Source organism: Rhinoraja longicauda, chromosome 13, assembly GCF_053455715.1.
Source record: "Rhinoraja longicauda isolate Sanriku21f chromosome 13, sRhiLon1.1, whole genome shotgun sequence".
NCBI lineage: Eukaryota > Metazoa > Chordata > Chondrichthyes > Rajiformes > Arhynchobatidae > Rhinoraja > Rhinoraja longicauda.
In genome coordinates, this window is record NC_135965.1 from 24,055,660 (window position 1) to 24,075,825 (window position 20,166).

Below are 20,166 nucleotides of genomic sequence, written 5' to 3' on the forward strand. Positions count from 1 at the left end.
GGCTCTCTGAGTCTGTAGTCACGCCTGCCTTTCCGTTCTCCAACCTGACATTATGGTCTCAAGCCACATCAGCCCTGAACTCTCACTGTGAATGGTCACTCGCGGTACACCCCTGCATCTTCTGGCCAGCACCTGCCTTGTGTTGGAATAAAACTGAACATTGATATTGAAACCAGGATCGCAACTTCCCCTGCAGAACTTGTTGGCTTTGACCAAACTAGTGCCCCAGAGTCTGCCCAGGTCACTGGGTCTGACCAGGTCACTGGGACTGACCGGTCACTGCACAGAGCAGAGGGACTGACCGGTCACTGCATGGGTCACTGGGTCTGACTGGGACTGACCGATCACTGCACAGATCACTGGGACTGACCAGTCACTGCATGGGTCACTGGGTCTGACCAGGTCACTGCACAGATCAGAGGGACTGACCGGTCACTGCACGGGTCACTGGGACTGACCGATCACTGCACAGATCACAGGGACTGACCAGTCACTGCATGGGTTACTGGAACTGACCAGGTCACTGGGACTGACCAGTCATTACACAGGTCACTGGGACTGACTGGATCACGGGACTGCCCGTGTCACTGTCGGGTCCTGAACCATTCCGTGCCTGGCCGATGCTCTGACGTTGCGGTCTGAGGGTGGGAATCTAACAATCCAACCCAAGGTGCAGATTTCTTTCACTCTCAGAATAAATCACACGTCACATATGCTTGTGATTGTGGCAAACCCTTTATTGAGTAGTGTGTTTTCATAAAATGAATATAAACGTCATAGCAAGAAGTGAATGGCCAAGACTGATTGCAAATCTTAGCTTCTCTCAAATGAAAATAGAAATGCATTTCAAATAAACATATGGTTTTAGGATGGAATATCACAATAATTAATACAATCACAAGTGATGGCAAAGCAAAAGACATTTTTAAGTGATGTATAAAATGCTTTATTTTCAGTTTATACCAGTATATATAGTCCAACTTGTTGATCACACTAAGTTCCATTTTATTGCTCTCTGTGTGTGTTTCTCCCATAGCCCTGACTTCAGGTGGTTGTGTTAAAGCACATTGCCTTTGGCTTGGGATGAGTTTGATGGGTTTGAGAGTGGATGGTGGTCTGTGTTAGACTGAGTTTAGCTGGCATTAGGCACTTTGTCTTCTCCCTCAGGGAGACAAGTAGTGTTCACCACATTGTCGGTCACACTGAGGGAGGAAGCAGATTGGGGAACCACATGGATTTTTATGGCAATCCAATGGATTCATGAAAGTTCTATCAACTACATTTTACTTCCCCGCGGCACTTGTGTGAACTCATGTCTCTGGATTCCGCCCAGGTTCTGCATTCCCACTCATTGGACGGCAATGTATTGGCTGGGTCTGATGTGGAGATGTTGGGATGGATTAGCTGGGAATGATTGTTCCATTTGGGAATGATGTGGGGACGAGGGGATGGATTAGCTGGGAATTATGTGGGTATGGTTGGCTGGGAATGCTGTGGGGATGGATTGGCTGGGAATGTGAGATTGGATTGGCTGGGAATGATGAGGGGATGGATTGACTGGGAATGATGTGAGTTGTATTGGCTGGGAATGATGTGGGAATCGATTGGCTGGAAATGATGTGGGAATGGATTGGCTGGGAGGTGGCGATTGGATGGACTAAGCTGGTAGTGAGGTGGGTGGATTGGACTTGGAGATTGAGGTGGATCGAGACATTCTAGTCAGGGGAAGGCAGCTCCATGATCAAAAGCTGATCATTTCAATTGGAACACATTTAATTATTTTAAGCTCTGTAGTGTGCAATCCTAGACTGCTTAATGGGTGCTCATACACAAACCTACTGTGCCAGGAATAAATACAGTGGCTCGTCTGTCCGCCACCCCCAGGCTGCTTCCCAGGCAGTGTCCTTGCTGACTCCCCCTATGTACACGGTCCCTCACTGGTCAGTCACACCCACTGCCCACTTACTACAGCACCACTTAATGCCCATGTCTTGGCAGATCTTTCCCTTGTCCCTAGAACCATCAGTATTGCCTCTGAGATCATCGGGCAGTGCATGGACCAGGACAGATGGGACAGGACAGGGGTGGGTGGATGGATGATGATGATGATTCTGCTGTGGTGGCACAACGTGGTCTGACAGGGACAGAAACAGAGAGTGTGGATCTATAACCGCACCCGCAGTATGTCAGTCCCCACTCGCCTCAGTCAGGGAGTCACAGCCCAATCTCTATGTCAAGGCATTTATCACAAGTAACTGTACCACTGAACTCAGGACATCCCCGGACCAGATCCAGCCCCTGACACTCCTCTCCCACCTCTGACTGAAGCTTTTCTCAGGGGAAGCTCGAGTTGAGGAAGACTTTAAGCAAATAACAAATACAAAACAAAAAAATAGCTGCAGCCAATCCTGAAATTGTGCTATTTGGTATAAGATGGCAATTTATCTGAAATATTTAGTGCGGCTACAAGTCGACAGTGTTGATAAAATCCACTTACAGTAACTGGCCAGAAGCTTATGCTGTGAAGACACTTTAACATTGTTCATTATCTCTCCATAGTGAACAGTTTCAGATCATTACAGTTGATTAGAAACACATCAGCGTAATAATAGTGTTTTAAAGATTAATATTTAGTTAAAGCAATAATGCATTGATTAACTACAACTGAAATCTACAGAACAGGTTCCAGATCAAGTCACCACATCCAGGTCTGGCAATGAATTACCGAGTGCCGACTCACTGGGCACTGATTTCATCCAGTGTGCATTCACTGCGCTGATTTCACTGGGTGTGCAATCACTGTGGACTGATTTCACAGAATGTGCAGTCTGCACTGATTTAACTGACCGTGGTCACTGGGCGCTGATTTGACCAGGTGTACATTCATTGTGTTCTGATTTCAGTGTGCATTCACTGTGCTGATTTCACAGTGTGCATTTACTGTGCTCTGATTTCACAGTGTGCATTCACTGGGGTGATTTCACAGTGTGCATTCACTGTACTCTGATTTCACAGTGTGCAGTCACTGGGCACTAATTTCACCGGGTGTGCATTCACTGCACTGATTTTTGGAGCTCAGTGGCAGTGAATCCACCAGGTGGCAGAAAGAATCCACCCTGACCCGAGCACCTGAAGTGCAGGGGGTGACGAGCAGGGCCTGTGCAACACAGCCCTGCACACCACTGCTTTATACAATGATTGTCCAGACAGCATTCTGTTTATTGCATAGAAATCAACAAGGCTGCCCTCACACTCTCCACCACCAAAAGTAATGACACAGCATAGAAGCTGACAGAAAGGAAAAAGAGATTAGTGACTAGAAATTCACAGTGAGGTATGAACTCCACCGGCAGAGATCAGGAACCTCCCGAGATATAACAGCATGCCTGTCTCAGCACAGCTGTCCCCCTTTGGAACACAGAACACCACAGGGACAGACCTAACCCCACCAGTACTGTACCCCAGTGTTATACAGGGACAGACCCATCCCTACCAGTGCTATACCCCAGTGTTATACAGCGACAGAACCATCCCCACCATTATTGGACCCCAGTGTTATACAGCGACAGACCCCTACCCACTGGTACTGTACCCCAGTGTTATACAGCGACAGACCTATCCCCATCAGTACTGTACCTCAAAAATAGATACAAAATGCTGGAGTAACTCAGCAGGACAGGCAGCATCTCTGGAGAGAAGGAATTGGTGACGTTTCCGGTCGAGACCCTTCTTCAAAACTGAGTGAAATTAATGCTCAGTCTGAAGAAGAGTCCCCACCCAAAACATCACCCATTCCGTCTCTCCAGATATGCTACCCGTCCCGCTGAGTTACTCCAGCATTTTATGTCTATCTTTGGTGTAAACCAGCATCTGCAGTTCCTTCCTACACTGTATTGTACCCAGTGTTACACAGCAACGGACCCGTCCCCAACGGTACTGGATCCCAGTGTTATACAGCGACAGACCAGTTCCCATCCGTACCATATCCCAGTGTTAAACAGCGACAGACCAGTCCCCACCGATAATGTACCCTAGTGTTATAGAGCGACAGACCAATCTGACCTGTCCCCATCAGTACTGTACCTAGTGTTATACAGTGACAGACCAATCTGACCTGTCCCCATCAGTACTGTACCCTAGTGTTATAGAGCGACAGACCAATCTGACCCGTCCCTATCAGTACTGTACCCTAATGTTATACAGTGACAGACCAATCTGACCTGTCCCCATCAGTACTGTACCTAGTGTTATACAGTGACAGACCAATCTGACCGGTCCCCATCAGTACTGTACCCTAGTGTTATACAGTGACAGACCAATCTGACCTGTCCCCATCAGTACGGTACCCTAGTGTTATACAGCGACAGACCAATCTGACCTGTCCCCATCAGTACTGTTCCCTAGTGTTATAGAGCGACAGACCAATCTGACCCGTCCCCATCAGTACTGTACCCTAGTGTTATACAACGACAGACCCATACCCTCCGGTACTGTACCCCAGTGTTTCACAAGGACAAACCTGCTCCTACTAGTACTGTGCCTTGGGTAGGTATGGGGGTAGGAAAGAATTAGAGGGATACAATCCTAATGTGGATAAATGGGATGAAGCGTGGATGGCCATGGGTGAGATGGGCTGCAAGTCCTGATTCTGTGCTGTACGACGTTCTGACCAAATTCTGTCTCCAGATGGTGCTGCTGTTGGCTGTGGCCTTGGGAGAGATGCTGCTTCCTGGGTGCGAACCCCAGCAACGTTACTGGAGTGGCATGGCTGGGATTGCTCCTGGCAACCTGGGAATATGTCGCTAAACTAGGAATGTATTCCATCACCTGGAAAGTTGTGAATAATCAGGAAAGGTGCTCTACAAACCAGGTACGTTCTGTAATCTTGGAAATGTCAGCAATATATTTAGGAATGTTTTATAAACAATATATATTGTGGAATGTGGTTAATTTCTGCGAACATGTGTATCCCCACGTCCCTTTGTGCAGAGCTGAGATGAAGAAATGTCAGTGGTGTAATGATGGCTGTTTCATTTAATAGTATTAAACAGCCACCAACATTTGCTGATGCCATTTATCAGGGTAATTTACTTGGAATATATTTGTGCACGGTGTGGTCTTTGTATGTGAACAGTGAGGTCAGTGTGATGTCAGAAGCAGAGGATCAATAAACATGCTCACTGTTCCAGCAGCATTACTGAGCCCCACTACACATTCACACCGTCTGCCTGGTCACTTCGCACTGGTAGGAGAAAGAATTGTTCTCGTGTTAAACCCAGGCCAGTCATGGTCAGATGTGTCTCATGTTTACCCAGCCCGCTGAGCTCTCTAATCCGCTCCCATACTGCTGTGCACTCTAATCTGCCCCCACGCAACTGCGCACTCTAACCTTCTCCCTCACCGCTGTGCACTAATCTGCCCCCGCACCGCTGCTCTCTATTCACCCCCCCCGCACCACTGCGCTCTCTAATCCGCTCCCGGACCACTGTGCTCTCTAATCCACTCTGGCACTGTGAGCTCCTCACCAAAGCAGGGAGATTCTCAATGTCAACCTATTTATTCTCATTGCAATGCAGATTCCCAGAGCTAACTAAAAGTGATTATACTCTTTATCGACTGCCAGAAGTAAATATTATTCCTTCCTGTACAAACACAGAGCAAGAACGCACGGTCCCATTTTTCCCCCACTCCAGCTGTTCCTGTCAACAACTCCACGCTGTCCACCCTCACAGTCGGCACTGCCGCCCTTACACTACTACCCTGACACTACTGTCCTGACACTACCTCCCTGGCACTTCTACCCCAATGCTACTACCCTGACACTACTGTCCTGACACTACCAGTTATTACCATTGGAGTGTAGGAGCAATCTGAAGCACACGGAGGAAACCCACACGGTCACAAGGAGAACGTGCAAACTCCACACAAACAGCACCCGTAGTCAGGCTCAAACCTGGGTCTGTGCAACTGTAAGGCACTCTATCACTGCGCCGCCCCACCACAGATTCCCCCAACTGCTGGGATCACTCTTGCCACTGTCTCCTGGCAACATCCCTGGTGTTAGAACCCCAGCCCCGGCTGTACTGGAGGGAGCAGCTCCCTGCCTGAGTCATCATCCCAGCCGTCCACAGCTGCATCAACCATCTACCTGTGGAGTTCAGCCACCCCACACACCTGGGGCTGAGAATCAGCGAGTTCACAGGAGTTACGGAGTGGGGGATGTGGTGGAGAAACAGAGAGTGAGAGTGGGAAAGAGAGAAAGAGAGAGAGAGATGTAGACAGAGACAGAGAGTGAGAGAGAGAGAGACATGAACAGTGGGAGAGAGAGACATGGAGTGAGAGTGAGACGTAGAGTGAGAGAGAGTGACCGAGAGAGAGAGAGAGAGAGAGAGAGAGAGAGAGAGAGAGAGAGAGAGAGATGGAGAGAGAGCACGCAGCCTTGGCAAACAGCAGGGATGGAGAGTGAGTGGGTACTGGGGGGACTGGGGGGCTGTCTCTCTACGGCTCACAATGTGGCAACCGGTGCCAGGCCCCAGCTCCTGCCCCTTCACTGGTGCCAGGTGCATTTAGGCATGCAGGCTATTGTTTGTGGCAGGTGCCAGCGGTAAATGGGTGTGTGCTGTTCCCATACCCGGCCGTAGCCCTGGCAGTGGGTCTGAGTGAGTGGCAGGGAAGGGTACAGGGACAGAGAACAAGGAGGGGTTAGGAGACAGTGGTGGAGAGGTGAGAGGGTGAAGGCGTGCGGAGAAAGTGCAGCTGTAGATCTTTGGTGAGGGGCCGGCGTGCCGGTGCGTAGCCTCACAGGTCGGTGCTGGCTTTGGCCGTCAGGGCCTGGATGCGCCGGCCATTGCAGTCCTTGCAGAAGACGTGTCCGTCCAGGGGGTAGCACCCTTGGGTGTCGCCGTCCGACAATGGAGCACCACAGTCCTGGGGAACAGATCACCAACGTCAGTGTCTCCACACTACCATCACCCCTGTCTCTTCAGTCCCCACGTAACTACGGGCCTGTCTAAAATCCTCCTACACACCACTATCGTATCTGCCTTCACCACCACCCCGATCGCAGTGGGCATTCCAGGCCCCCACCACCCTCTTGCCCCACACATCTCCATTACACTTCGCCCCTCTCACCTTTAAACTATGCTGTCTAGTCTTTGTTTGTTTGGGAAAAAGTCTTTGTTTGGGGATAAAATGTTCTGACTGTCTACCCTATCTATGCCTCTCATAATGTTATATACTTATATCAGTCTATCCTCAATCTCTGATGCCTCAGAAAAAATAATCCAACCTCTCCCTAAAGTTTATACCCTTTAATCCAGTCATAATTCTGGTAAACCTCTTCTGCACCCTTTCCAAAGCCACCACATCCTTCCTGTGATGGGGCAGCCAGAGCAGTACACAATATTCCAAATGTGGTCCAAGAAAAATGTTATAAAGATGCATCAGTACACTCTGACTCTTAAACTCAATGTCTGACCTGTGAAGGCAAGCATACCATATGCCTTATTTACCACTCTATCTACTTGTGTCGCCACTTTCAGACAGCTACAGATTTGCACCCTCTGTACATCAATGATGTTGAGGATCCAGCCATTCACTGTATACTTCCCTTACATTCAATCTCCCAAAGTGCAACACCTCACACTTGCTCTGATTAAATTCTGTCTGCCATTTCTCTGCTAAACCTGACACCGATCTACATCCCACTGTACCTTTTGACAGCCTCCCTCACTGTCTGCAACTCCAATTCTTGTGTTGGTTAGTTACCAGTTTACTAACTGATTTACAATATACATATCAAATAGCAGAGGCCCCAGCACTGATCCCTGCGGAATACCAGCGATCACACACCTCCAGCCAGAATAACGGTCTATCCTGCCTTCTATCAGTAAACCAGTTCTGAACCCATACAACCAAGTCACTGTTAGTCCCGTGCATCTTAATCTTCTGCATCAACCTACCATGGGGTACTTTATCAAATGCCTTACTAAAATCCATGTAGACAACATCTACTGCCCCGTATCAATCACTTTTGTTGCCTCCTCAAAACACTCAGATTATTAAGAAACAACCTACCGTGTACAGAGCCACGTTGATTGTTCCTCATTAATCCATTCTCTTCTGTAATACAAGTAAATGCTATCCCTAAGAATGCCCTCCGATAGCTCCCTACCACTGCGTGAGGCTCACCAGCCTGTAATTCACTAGATTCTCTCGACGTCCTTTTGTAAACAAAGGGGCAACGCCCATGGACTTCTTTACCTCACTCTGTCCATCCCCTCGCTCCGTCACGGTCTGTGAGCGCCATGGTACCGGATCACGGCTGATCCATGCCAAAGCTCACCTGATCTACCTGAGGGGCTACCTGTGTAAACGTATTTCAGAGTCACTGATCACAACTGACCTGTGTACACCCGCCTGCAGTGTTGGACCCACAACCCTCATTGGCTTTCCTGTCCATGCTCCCGTCCAAACCTCCCCCAATGCTCCACGTCCCCACCTGCGGTACAGTACCTGGCAGCGGTAGCAGTGACCCAGTTACTCTGTACCGACCCCCACACTGTACCTCCCCCACTCAGCCCCTACCCCTGGCATATGTGCGGTACCTGGCTACCTGCGGTGGCAATGACACACTCCCCCCACATTGTACTGACCCCCCTCCCCCCCGACGCGTGTGCAGTACCTCGCAGCGGTAGCAGTGCACGTGGAAGTCACGGTCGAGGGCCACGATGCGCACGGTCTCCTCCTGTCCCACCGCCGGCATGATGGCCTCACCGCACACCGAGCAACGCGGCGCAAACTTCCTGTGGGGGGCAGAAACGTGACAGGAGAACGCACACAGGACACGGGAACGCACACGGGACACGGGAACGCACACGGGACACGGGAACGCACACGGGATATGGGAACGCTCACGGGATACGGGAACGCTCACAGGACACGGGAACGCACATGGGATACGGGAACGCACACAGGACACGGGAACGCACACAGGGTACAGGAACGCACAGAGGATATGGGAAAGCACACGGGATACGGGAACGCACACGGAATACGGGAACACACACGGGACATGGGATCGCACACGGGATACGGGAACGCACACAGGACACGGGATCGCACACAGGATACGGGAACACACACGGGACACGGGAACGCACACAGGACACGGGAACGCACACGGGACACGGGAACGCACACGGGACACGGGAACGCACACGGGACACGGGAACGCACACGGGATACGGGAACGCACACAGGACACAGAACAAATGACATGGGTCCACACCGGGCATCACATGTGACATTGGACTAACACGTATAGGTGGGCAGTTCTGGGCTGGGCCGGGGGGCTGTGCGGGCTTGGGTGAGGGGCCGGATGGGGGGCAGGGTGGAGGGCCGGGTGGGGGTGGCCAGGCGGGGATTCAGGCGGAGAGTCAGGCAGGGGGCCGGACAGGGGGCTGTGTGGGAGTCAGGAAGGGGTTTGGGCAAGGGGCCGGTGCCAGGCAGGGGTTGAGATGGGGTCTGGGCGGGGAGCCGGGAGGGCAGACACTTACCTGTGGAAGTCGTCGATACAGTGGATCTGGTTGGTGGTGTCGACAGTGAAGGGCACTCCGTCCAGGCTGCGGTGACACACCACGCAGGTGAAGCACTGGGGGTGGTAGGCCTTGCCAGTGGCCCTCAGGATGCGCTCCATGATGGGCCGCGAGCACACACTGCACTGCTCCAGGGTGCTCTGGCAGTAACGGGGGAGAGAGAGAGGGGAGGGTGAGACCGGCGCCAAGGAGAACAACCTTTCCGGTACTGTCGGCTCCGCGTGGGGTGGAAGTCATGCTCAATAAGGATTGTAATATAGTTGTATCATAGTTTATTTAGTATATTTGTTCGTCTTATTTTGTTTTGTTTTATTTTGTACTATAAATATTATTGTAAATAATTGATAAAAATAGGTTTTGGTAAAGAATAGGAACAACCTCAGCCTCTGCAGTCTAACCCTGGAGCCGTCCCCTGTCCCTGGAACGGCCTGCCATCTCTCATGGACCTTCTTCCAAAGTAACTGGACAAAACCTCTGTTTTGTACAGATTCAACGTAAGCCCTCTGCTTTTACAAATATGTGAATTAGTTGTAGGCCCCTTGACCCTGTTCCGCCTGTAATCAGATGTGTTTGTGACTCCACATTCTCATCTGCGTACCCCTCTGAGCTTCAGCCCACAGTCTATGCCGAAAATTATGCCAAGACCATCACTTATCTACCTGCACATGATCCATATCCCTCCAATTCCTGCATATCCATGTGTCTATCCATAAGTCTCTTAAACAGCACGATTGTATCTGCCTCCATCACCACCCCTGGCAGTGCATTCCAGGCACCCACTACCCTCTGTGTAAAAAAACCTGCCCCACACATCTTCTTTATACAACTATTTACACAACGAGCTCCAAACACAACTATTCACGAGTCCTTTGTGTTCTTTCTATTTTCTGATTCCCCCTCCAGCCACTACACCATTTATTCAGGGATGCATAGCTGGTTAATGTTATGATTGTACAGGTAACTAGCTGGACATTAAATAAAGAAAAGGAAGCTGTTAAGTGAAGATCTAATTACGTGTGATCACACTGTGATCAAATTCAAACAGCATGTCCCCGACCTGTGGGTGAGATTCAATCCAATGGGATGGGAACGTGACTGGTTACGATAAACACTTTGGAAGGGATTAGAAGAAAAATATGCTCAATAAAGTAGCAGAGATGCCCTGCAGGGAAAGAGCTGTAATTACCAAAGAACAGTTTACAGTGAGAAGAGCAAAAGTAAAAAAGGAAGTGATGGGCAATTATTCTCTCTGTAACTCACCGTCTGAACAGCAATGGAGCAGTTAGTGGAGATGATTCATCAACAACTTGCAAAAGAAGTGAAATAGGCACAGCGGGGACACTGCAGAATGTGATTAACAGCTCTACAGCGAACAGTCACCATGTTCAACAGAGACTGCGGAGGACGTGGAGAGATGGAGAGCGAGGGACAGACATGAGACAGAGAGAGAGACAAAGAGAGAGATCAAGGAGGACACAGCAAAGCATAGCAGAGGGGAGTTGTGAATCGTGCCATAGATTGGGGGGGCAGACTGGAACAACAGCGAGAGGGGGAAGGATGAGCAGTGGGAGATGAATAATGGAGCAGGTGGAATGAGGGGAAAGAAACAGGGTGATGGGGGGCTGGGAGGGGAGGTGTGAGAGATACAGGATAGACAGGAGGAGAAAGAGACAGAGCGGGTGCGGGTTACGGGAACTTGGAGAACTCAATGTTCATGCTGTTGGATTGTAGTGTACCCTGCGGAGAATCGGGTGCCGCTGAGGCTGTGAGGAGGATGAGGAAGATGTGGCTGAGGGTGGGGCTGAGGGTGAGGGTGAGTGAAGGTGTGAGGAGGCTGAGGGTGTGGCTGAGGGTCAGGGTGAGGCTGAGACCAGGCACCTGGAGTGAGGATGGCGAGATGAATCAAGATGTCTGGCAGTCGTGAGCCCCCGGTCCAGTGGGAGTTGGACGCTCGCTATGCCTGTGCCGTCGAGAGCCGCCGTTGGTGCCGTGGTCACCGGAGAAGGTCAGAGCTGACCCAGACCCACCTCAACCACTGACACGATAGGGCAGTGGGGAGTGTAGGGGGGCAGTGATGTCTGGGGGTGGCTGTGGGACTGGAGGCAGACCCCCGCCAGACTGGGTGAGGGCTCTCATTCCCTTCTCCCAGCACGCGTGTGAACCTCACCGGCACTAAAAACCAACTGGCAGTTTCTCACAGTTTCTCAGACTTGCTCTTTATTCCACGCTTACTTCATGGAATTTAAGCATCCTGCTACCAGGTCAGGAAGTGCGGTTACTGCACCTGTAACCAGCTGCCTGGAAACCAGTCCAGTCACAGAACAACTGTGTTCACGAACAGAAAGCCTCAGTGATGAAGAGATGTCGATTAATAACTCAACTTGGTTCTGAAGCAGTCTGCCCCTCCCAGACAGGACTGCACACTGACATGAAGCTGTACCGAAGTACACTTCATTATCTCCCAGATAACCCTGGCCTTCAAAGTCTAGTCATGTTTTATTGCTCTTTATCAAGCATGCTTTGCTTGTACAAACGTGGGCAGGGCTGTCCCGTTTGTGCTCCCCCCCCCCCCCCACCCCACCTTATCTGATCTGCTGAGTTACTCCAGCATTTTGTGAATAAATACCTTTGATTTGTACCCGCATCTGCAGTTATTTTCTTACATTACCATGGGCTTACACCAAAGATCAGTGGGTCGGGCAGCATCCCTGGAGAAGAGGAACAGGTGGCGTTTTGCGTCGAGACCCTTCATCAGACTGATGAAGCTTTTGTGTTTTCCCAAGGACCACATGTGGTGTCTTTATCCAGCCTGGGTCGAAAAGTGATTTTAATCCCAGACTCATAACTGACCCTTAACGTACTCTGATATAGACAATAGACAATAGACAATAGGTGCAGGAGTAGGCCATTCAGCCCTTCGAGCCAGCACCGCCATTCAATGCGATCATGGCTGATCACTCTCAATCAGTACCCCGTTCCTGCCTTCTCCCCATAGCCCCTCACCACCGCTATCCTTAAGAGCTCTATCCAGCTCTCTCTTGAAAGCATCCAACGAACTGGCCTCCACTGCCTTCTGAGGCAGAGAATTCCACACCTTCACCACCCTCTGACTGAAAAAGTTCTTCCTCATCTCCGTTCTAAATGGCCTACCCCTTATTCTTAAACTGTGGCCCCTTGTTCTGGACTCCCCCAACATTGGGAACATGTTATCTGCCTCTAATGTGTCCAATCCCCTAATTATCTTATATGTTTCAATAAGATCCCCCCTCATCCTTCTAAATTCCAGTGTATACAAGCCCAATCGCTCCAGCCTTTCAACATACGACAGTCCCGCCATTCCGGGAATTAACCTAGTGAACCTACGCTGCACGCCCTCCATAGCAAGAATATCCTTCCTCACATTTGGAGACCAAAACTGCACACAGTACTCCAGGTGCGGTCTCACCAGGGCCCGGTACAACTGTAGAAGGACCTCTTTGCTCCTATACTCAACTCCTCTTGTTACGAAGGCCAACATTCCATTGGCTTTCTTCACTGCCTGCTGTACCTGCATGCTTCCTTTCATTGACTGATGCACTAGGACACCCAGATCTCGTTGAACTCCCCCTCCTCCTAACTTGACACCATTCAGATAATAATCTGCCTTTCTATTCTTGCTTCCAAAGTGAATAACCTCACACTTATCTACATTAAACTGCATCTGCCATGTATCCGCCCACTCACACAACCTGTCCAAGTCACCCTGCAGCCTTATTGCATCTTCCTCACAATTCACACTACCCCCCAACTTAGTATCATCTGCAAATTTGCTAATGGTACTTTTAATCCCTTCGTCTAAGTCATTAATGTATATCGTAAATAGCTGGGGTCCCAGCACCGAACCTTGCGGTACCCCACTGGTCACTGCCTGCCATTCCGAAAGGGACCCATTTATCCCCACTCTTTGCTTTCTATCTGTCAACCAATTTTCTATCCATGTCAGTACCCTACCCCCAATACCATGTGCCCTAATTTTGCCCACTAATCTCCTATGTGGGACCTTGTCGAAGGCTTTCTGAAAGTCGAGGTACACCACATCCACTGACTCTCCCTTGTCAATTTTCCTAGTTACATCCTCAAAAAATTCCAGTAGATTTGTCAAGCATGATTTCCCCTTCGTAAATCCATGCTGACTCGGAATGATCCCGTTACTGCTATCCAAATGCTCAGCAATTTCGTCTTTTATAATTGACTCCAGCATCTTCCCCACCACTGATGTCAGACTAACTGGTCTATAATTACCCGTTTTCTCTCTCCCTCCTTTCTTAAAAAGTGGGATAACATTTGCTATCCTCCAATCCACAGGAACTGATCCTGAATCTATAGAACATTGAAAAATGATCTCCAATGCTTCCACTATTTCTAGAGCCACCTCCTTAAGTACTCTGGGATGCAGACCATCAGGCCCTGGGGATTTATCAGCCTTCAGTCCCATCAGTCTACCCAAAACCATTTCCTGCCTAATGTGGATTTCCTTCAGTTCCTCCATCACCCTAGGTTCTCCGGCCCCTAGAACATTTGGGAGATTGTGTGTATCTTCCTCAGTGAAGACAGATCCAAAGTAACGGTTTAACTCGTCTGCCATTTCTTTGTTCCCCATAATAAATTCCCCTGCTTCTGTCTTCAAGGGACCCACATTTGCCATGAGCACCTGGAACAGGAGAGCTGAGCAGGTAACGCCAGGTTACTGGCACCTCCCTCAAAATGGATAATTAAAAAAATATTACTGCAGTTGTTAAATTGGGGAGTAATAAAAATTCCTGCCAGCAACCTAACACAGAGCCTCTGGAAATCAAGTTTCCAAACCCCAGTATGCCTGCACTTCAATCTATAAAAAGATCCACACAAATATAGTTCAGATTCCAGAGTTAAACTTTGGCAAGGCTTTCACTATGTCGGATGGATGGAGCTGTGGAATGGCCGTGTTGTGGGGGCATTATGTACGGTGGGATCTCGGTGTTACTCTGTTATGTTTGGCTTTGTTGGTGCAGAGAGAAGGTAGACATTTTCAATACTGTTGCTTGTTCAGGTTGAAACAACTCGGTCCACTCTCACTAGGAGACGGCAGGCTTCAAGGTGTCAAAATCCTAAAGGTTTTGTCAAGCTGACTAGTATGTTCTTTCACAGGTTCAAAGCTCCAAGTAAAGGTGGGGGAGCTGAGAGCTGGCACTCCGTCCACTGCTGGGACTGGCCGGGGAAAGCAGAGCTTAAAGACTGGCTGCTTCACTTGTACAGAGAATGTAAAGGATGTGGGGGAAAGGGCACTGGGCCACAATCAAACACACACTGCCAAAGGCACGCAACATCCAAATGTGGCCATCTCAATGAAGAGAAGAGGAGGAAAGGGGGCGTTGGGGGGGGGGGGGGGAGTGACAGTGGAGGGAAATTGAGAGACAGGATGAGAAGAGAGAATTGAGTTAAGGGAGGAGGGGGAGAGATGGATGAAGGATGATATGTTGGTACTACAGTTCTGCCTCAGTTCCAGTGGCCCAGGTTCGATCCTGAACTTTGACACTGTTCATGTGGAGTTTGCACGTTCCTCCTGTGGCTGGATGGGGTTTCACACAAAGGTTCCAATTAACTCCCACTCCAACGTGCTTGTTGGTAGGTTAACTGACCGCTGTAAATTACCCCTCAGCATAGGTTGGTAGAATACAGGCAAGGATAGTAACAGCTCAGTAACAGGCCCTGTCACTGCCAGTACCTGCTGACTGCGATTACCATTCACCGCATTAGGCCCATATCCCTCTGCACCTTTCCTATCCAGCCCCTGGCCTAATGCCTCTCCAACAATGTTACTACACCTGCCTCCACCACCTCTTCATCCAGCTACCCACTGCTTCAGATCTCATAGAACATAAAACTGTACCTTTAAATCTACTTTCAATTTAAAGGATTTAAAGGAGTAGTTGGTCCATCTATTTAAATGTGAGTAGGCAGAGCAAGGAGAGGAGAATTACTGGACAAAAATGTGTAAGAAGGAACTGCAGATGCTGGTTTAAACCGAAGATAGACACAAAAAGCTGGAGTAACTCACAGGCAGCATCTCTGGAGAGAAGGAATGGGTGACGTTTCAGGTCGAGACCCTTCTTCAGACTGGTTAGGGATAAGGGAAACGAGAGATGTAGACGGTGATGTGGAGAGTTAAAGAACAATGAATGAAAGATATGCAAAAAAGTAACGATGATAAAGGAAGCAGGCCATTGTAAGCTCTTTGTCGGGTGAAAATGAGAAGCTTGTGCGACTTGGGTGGGGGAGGGATAGAGAGAGAGGGAATGCCGGGGCTACCTGAAGTGAGAGAAATCAAAGGTAGACACAAAATGCTGGAGTAACTCAGCAGGACAGGCAGCATCTCTGGAGAGAAGGAATGGGTGACATTTCGGGTCGAGACCCTTCTTCAGTGAGAGAAATCAATATTCATACCACTGGGGTGTAAGCTGCCCAAGCGAAATATGAGATGCTGTTCCTCCAATTTGCGCTTAGCCTCACTCTGACAATGGAGGAGAGCGAGGACAGAAAGGTCTGTGTCGGAATGGGAAGGAGAATTAAAGTGTCCAGCAACCGGGAGATCAGGTTGGTTCAGGCGGGCTGAGCGAAGGTGTTCCGCGAAACGATCGCCCAGTCTGCGTTTGGTCTCGCCGATGTACAAGAGTCCACATCTTGAACAACGGATACAGTAGATGAGGTTGGTGGACCACATCTTGGATAGGTAGCCGGTCAAGTGTCAGTGTTGGGGGGGGGGGGGGGGGGGTAGGACGGGACATTGGGACATTGTGGGGATAGAACATAAAACAGTACATTATTGTGTGCAGTTTTGGTCTCCTAATTTGAAGAAGGATATCCTTGCTATTGAGGCAGTGCAGGGTAGGTTCACGAGGTTAATCCCTGGGATGGCGGGACTGTCATATGAGGAAAGACTGGAAAGACTGGGCTTGTATTCACTGGAATTTAGAAGGATGAGAGGGGATCTTAAAGAAACATACAAAATTATAAAAGGAATGGACAAGCTAGATGCAGGAAAAATGTTCCCAATATTGGGGGAGTCCAGAACCAGGGGCCACAGTCTAAGAATAAAGGGGGGAGGCCATTTAAAACTGAGATGAGACAAAACTTTTTCACACAGAGTTGTGAATTTGTGGAATTCTCTGCCACAGAAGGCAGGAGAGGCCAATTCACTGGATGAATTGAAAAGCGAGTTAGATAGAGCTCTAGGGGATAGCGGAATCAAGGGGTATGGGGAGAAGGCAGGCGCGGGTTACTGATTGTGGATGATCAGCCATTATCACAATTAATGGCGGTGCTGGCTCAAAGGGCCAAATGGCCTCCTCCTACACCTATTTTCTATGTTTCTATCACAGGAACAGGCCCTTCGGCCCACATTGTCCGTACTGAACATGATGCCGAGATAGATTAATCTTCTCTGCCTGTACATGATCCATATCCATGTGCCTATCTAAAAACCTCTTAAATGCCACCATCGTATCTGTTTCCACCACCACCCCTAGCAGCACCTTCCAGGCCCCCACCACTGTCGACCCCGTCTATGCCTCTCAGAATTTTGTAAACACCTATCAGCCCTTTCCTCACTCTCTAACATTCCAGAGAAAAACAATCCACGTTTGTCCAATCTCTCCTTATAGCTCTCATCCCAGCAGCATCCTGGTAAACCTCTCCTGCACCCTCTCCAAAGCCACCACATCCTTCCTGTAATTGGGCAACTAGAACTGCACACAATACTCCAAATGCGGCCTGAACAAAGTTTTATAAAACTGCAACATGACTTCCTGACTTTTATGCTCAATGCCCAGCAGTGTTGTATATTGCAAAGTAGTTATGGAAATAGATCAGGGTGGACTAGGAATAAAGATCTTAAATTAGAGAAAGGCTATTTCTATTAAAATCATACAGGAAGTAGAAATGGTAGACTGGGAGCATCTACTGCAGGTAAGGCTACATCTGCACAGTGAAAAGCATTCAAATCAGAAATAACAAGCATTCAAAGCCTACATTTTCCTGTCGTTAAAAGCCAAGGGTAACAAATAAAGGGAGCCCTGAATGTCGAGGGATACTGAGAGAAAAGGAAGCATGTGGTGGGGATTGAAAACTAACAACAGGGGAGGTCTCAAAAGCATAAAAAATGAAGGGAGATGCTTAAACAGATAATTAGGAATGAAAAGAGGACTCCAGGCCGCTGGAGTTAGCACAGACCCTGAGGTCCGGAGACAGGCTTGGGGGTCTGGAGACAGGCTTGGGGGTCTGGAGACAGGTTGAGGCTCTCATGTGAGCACCTCACCCACTTTCACAGATGGACCTGCTGGAGAAGGCAGGCTGGCTCCCATGCAAGGGCCCTACATCATCAGACACGTTACTGGCCCCTACACCACCTGACCCCTCACGGCCCCTAGACCACTGACACAGCTCCCTCACGGCCCCTACACCACTGACACAGCTCCGTCACGCCCCCTACACCACTGACACAGCTCCCTCACGGCCCCTACACCACCAGACCCCTCACGGCCCCATCACCACTGACACAGCTCCCTCACGCCTCCTACACCACTGACACAGCTCCCTCACGACCCGAAGACCACCAGACCCCTCACAGCCCCTACACCACCAGACCCTCATGACCCCATCACCACTGACACAGCTCCCTCACGGCCCCTACACCACCAGACCCTCATGACCCCATCACCACTGACACAGCTCCCTCACGGCCCCATCACCACTGACACAGCTCCCTCACGACCCCTAGACCACCAGACCCCTCACAGCCCCTACACCACCAGACCCCTCACGGCCCCATCACCACTGACACAGCTCCCTCCCGCCCCCTACACCACTGACACAGCTCCCTCACGACCCGAAGACCACCAGACCCCTCACAGCCCCTACACCACCAGACCCTCATGACCCCATCACCACTGACACAGCTCCCTCACGGCCCCTACACCACCAGACCCTCATGACCCCATCACCACTGACACAGCTCCCTCACGGCCCCATCACCACTGACACAGCTCCCTCACGACCCCTAGACCACCAGACCCCTCACAGCCCCATTACCACTGACACAGCTCCCTCACGCCCCCTACGCCACTGACACAGCTCCCTCACGCCCCCTACGCCACTGACACAGCTCCCTCACGGCCCCTACACCACTGACACAGCTCCCTCACGACCCCTAGACCACCAGACCCCTCACAGCCCCTACACCACCAGACCCCTCACGGCCCCATAACCACTGACACAGCTCCCTCACGGCCCCCACACCATCAGACACGACTCCCTCACTGGGGTCTCCCACAAAGGACACATTGCCAGCCAGATCGAGCTGTCAGATCCTCCAGTACTTTGTTGATGGACATTTGTAAAATTGAAGAACAGTGTTTCTCAGGTTGAGTTTGTTAGCAGGCTCCTCTGAGACTTTGAGCATATATGAATCATACAGAGGCCTGGAAGGGGTTGTTAAGGATTGCACATTATCATTGTCCTTGACTAGTTTAGTACATACAAGACTGTGCTGGACTGACTGCAGGATCTGCCCTGTCACTGGAACCGTCCACTGTCACAGCTCCTAATCACAGAGTCATGCAGCTTGGAAATAGGGCCTTCAGACTGACTCATCCATGACTACCAAGATGCCCCTTCTAAGCCAGCCTATTAGCTGCATTTATCCCCTATCCTTCTAATTCTTTCCTGTTCATGTACCTGTCCAATGTCTTTAAAATGTTGTTAAACTACAGTGCCCTCCATAATGTTTGGGACAAAGACCCATCATTTATTTACTCCACAATTTGAGATTTGTAATAGAGAAAAAATCACATGTGGTTAAAGTGCACATTGTCAGATTTTCATAAAGGCCATTTTTATACATTTTGGTTTCACCATGTAGGAATTACAGCAGTGTTTGTCCATAGTCCACCCATTTCAGGGCACCATAATGTTTGGGACGCAGCAATATCATGTGAATGAAAGTAGTCATGTTTCGTATTTTGTTGCGTATCCTTTGCATACAATGAATGCTCGAAGTCTGCGTTTCATGGACATCACCAGTTGTTGGGTGTCTTCTCTGGTGATGCTCTGCCAGGCCTGGATTGCAGCCATCTTTAGCTTATGCTTGTTTTGGGGGCTAGTCCCCTTCAGTTTTCTCTTCAGCATATAAAAGGCATGCTCAATTGGGTTCAGATCTGGTGATTGACTTGGCCACTCAAGAATTGACCATTTTTTAGCTTTGAAAAACTCCTTTGTTGCTTTAGCAGTATGTTTGGGATCATTGTCTTGCTGTGGAATGAACCGCCGACCAGTGAATTTGGAGGCATTTGTTTGAACTTGAGCAGATAGGATGTGTCTATACACTTCAGAATCATTATGCTACTACCATCAGCAGTTGTATCATCAATGAAGATAAGTGAGCCAGTACCTTCAGCAGGCATACATGCCCAGGCCATAACACCCCCACCACCGTGTTTCACAGATGAGGTGGTATGCTTTGGATACTTCACTCCTCCATACTTTGCTCTTGCCATCA

General features: G+C 49.6%; 1 protein-coding gene across 4 annotated transcripts in view; it reads right to left on the bottom strand.

The window, feature by feature from the left end:
• Window positions 1–729: 729 nt before the first annotated feature.
• Window positions 730–20,166, bottom strand: part of lpp (LIM domain containing preferred translocation partner in lipoma) — a 151,125-nt gene continuing 131,688 nt past the window's right edge. For all 4 annotated transcript variants that reach the window (XM_078410592.1, XM_078410595.1, XM_078410593.1 and 1 more), the window contains 3 exons: window positions 9,558–9,736; window positions 8,684–8,804; window positions 730–6,927 (listed from right to left, as the gene is read on the bottom strand). In XM_078410592.1, the coding sequence (XP_078266718.1) occupies window positions 6,799–6,927; window positions 8,684–8,804; window positions 9,558–9,736 (429 nt within the window). In that variant the 3' untranslated portion in view covers window positions 730–6,798. The remainder of the gene's footprint in view (window positions 6,928–8,683; window positions 8,805–9,557; window positions 9,737–20,166) is intronic.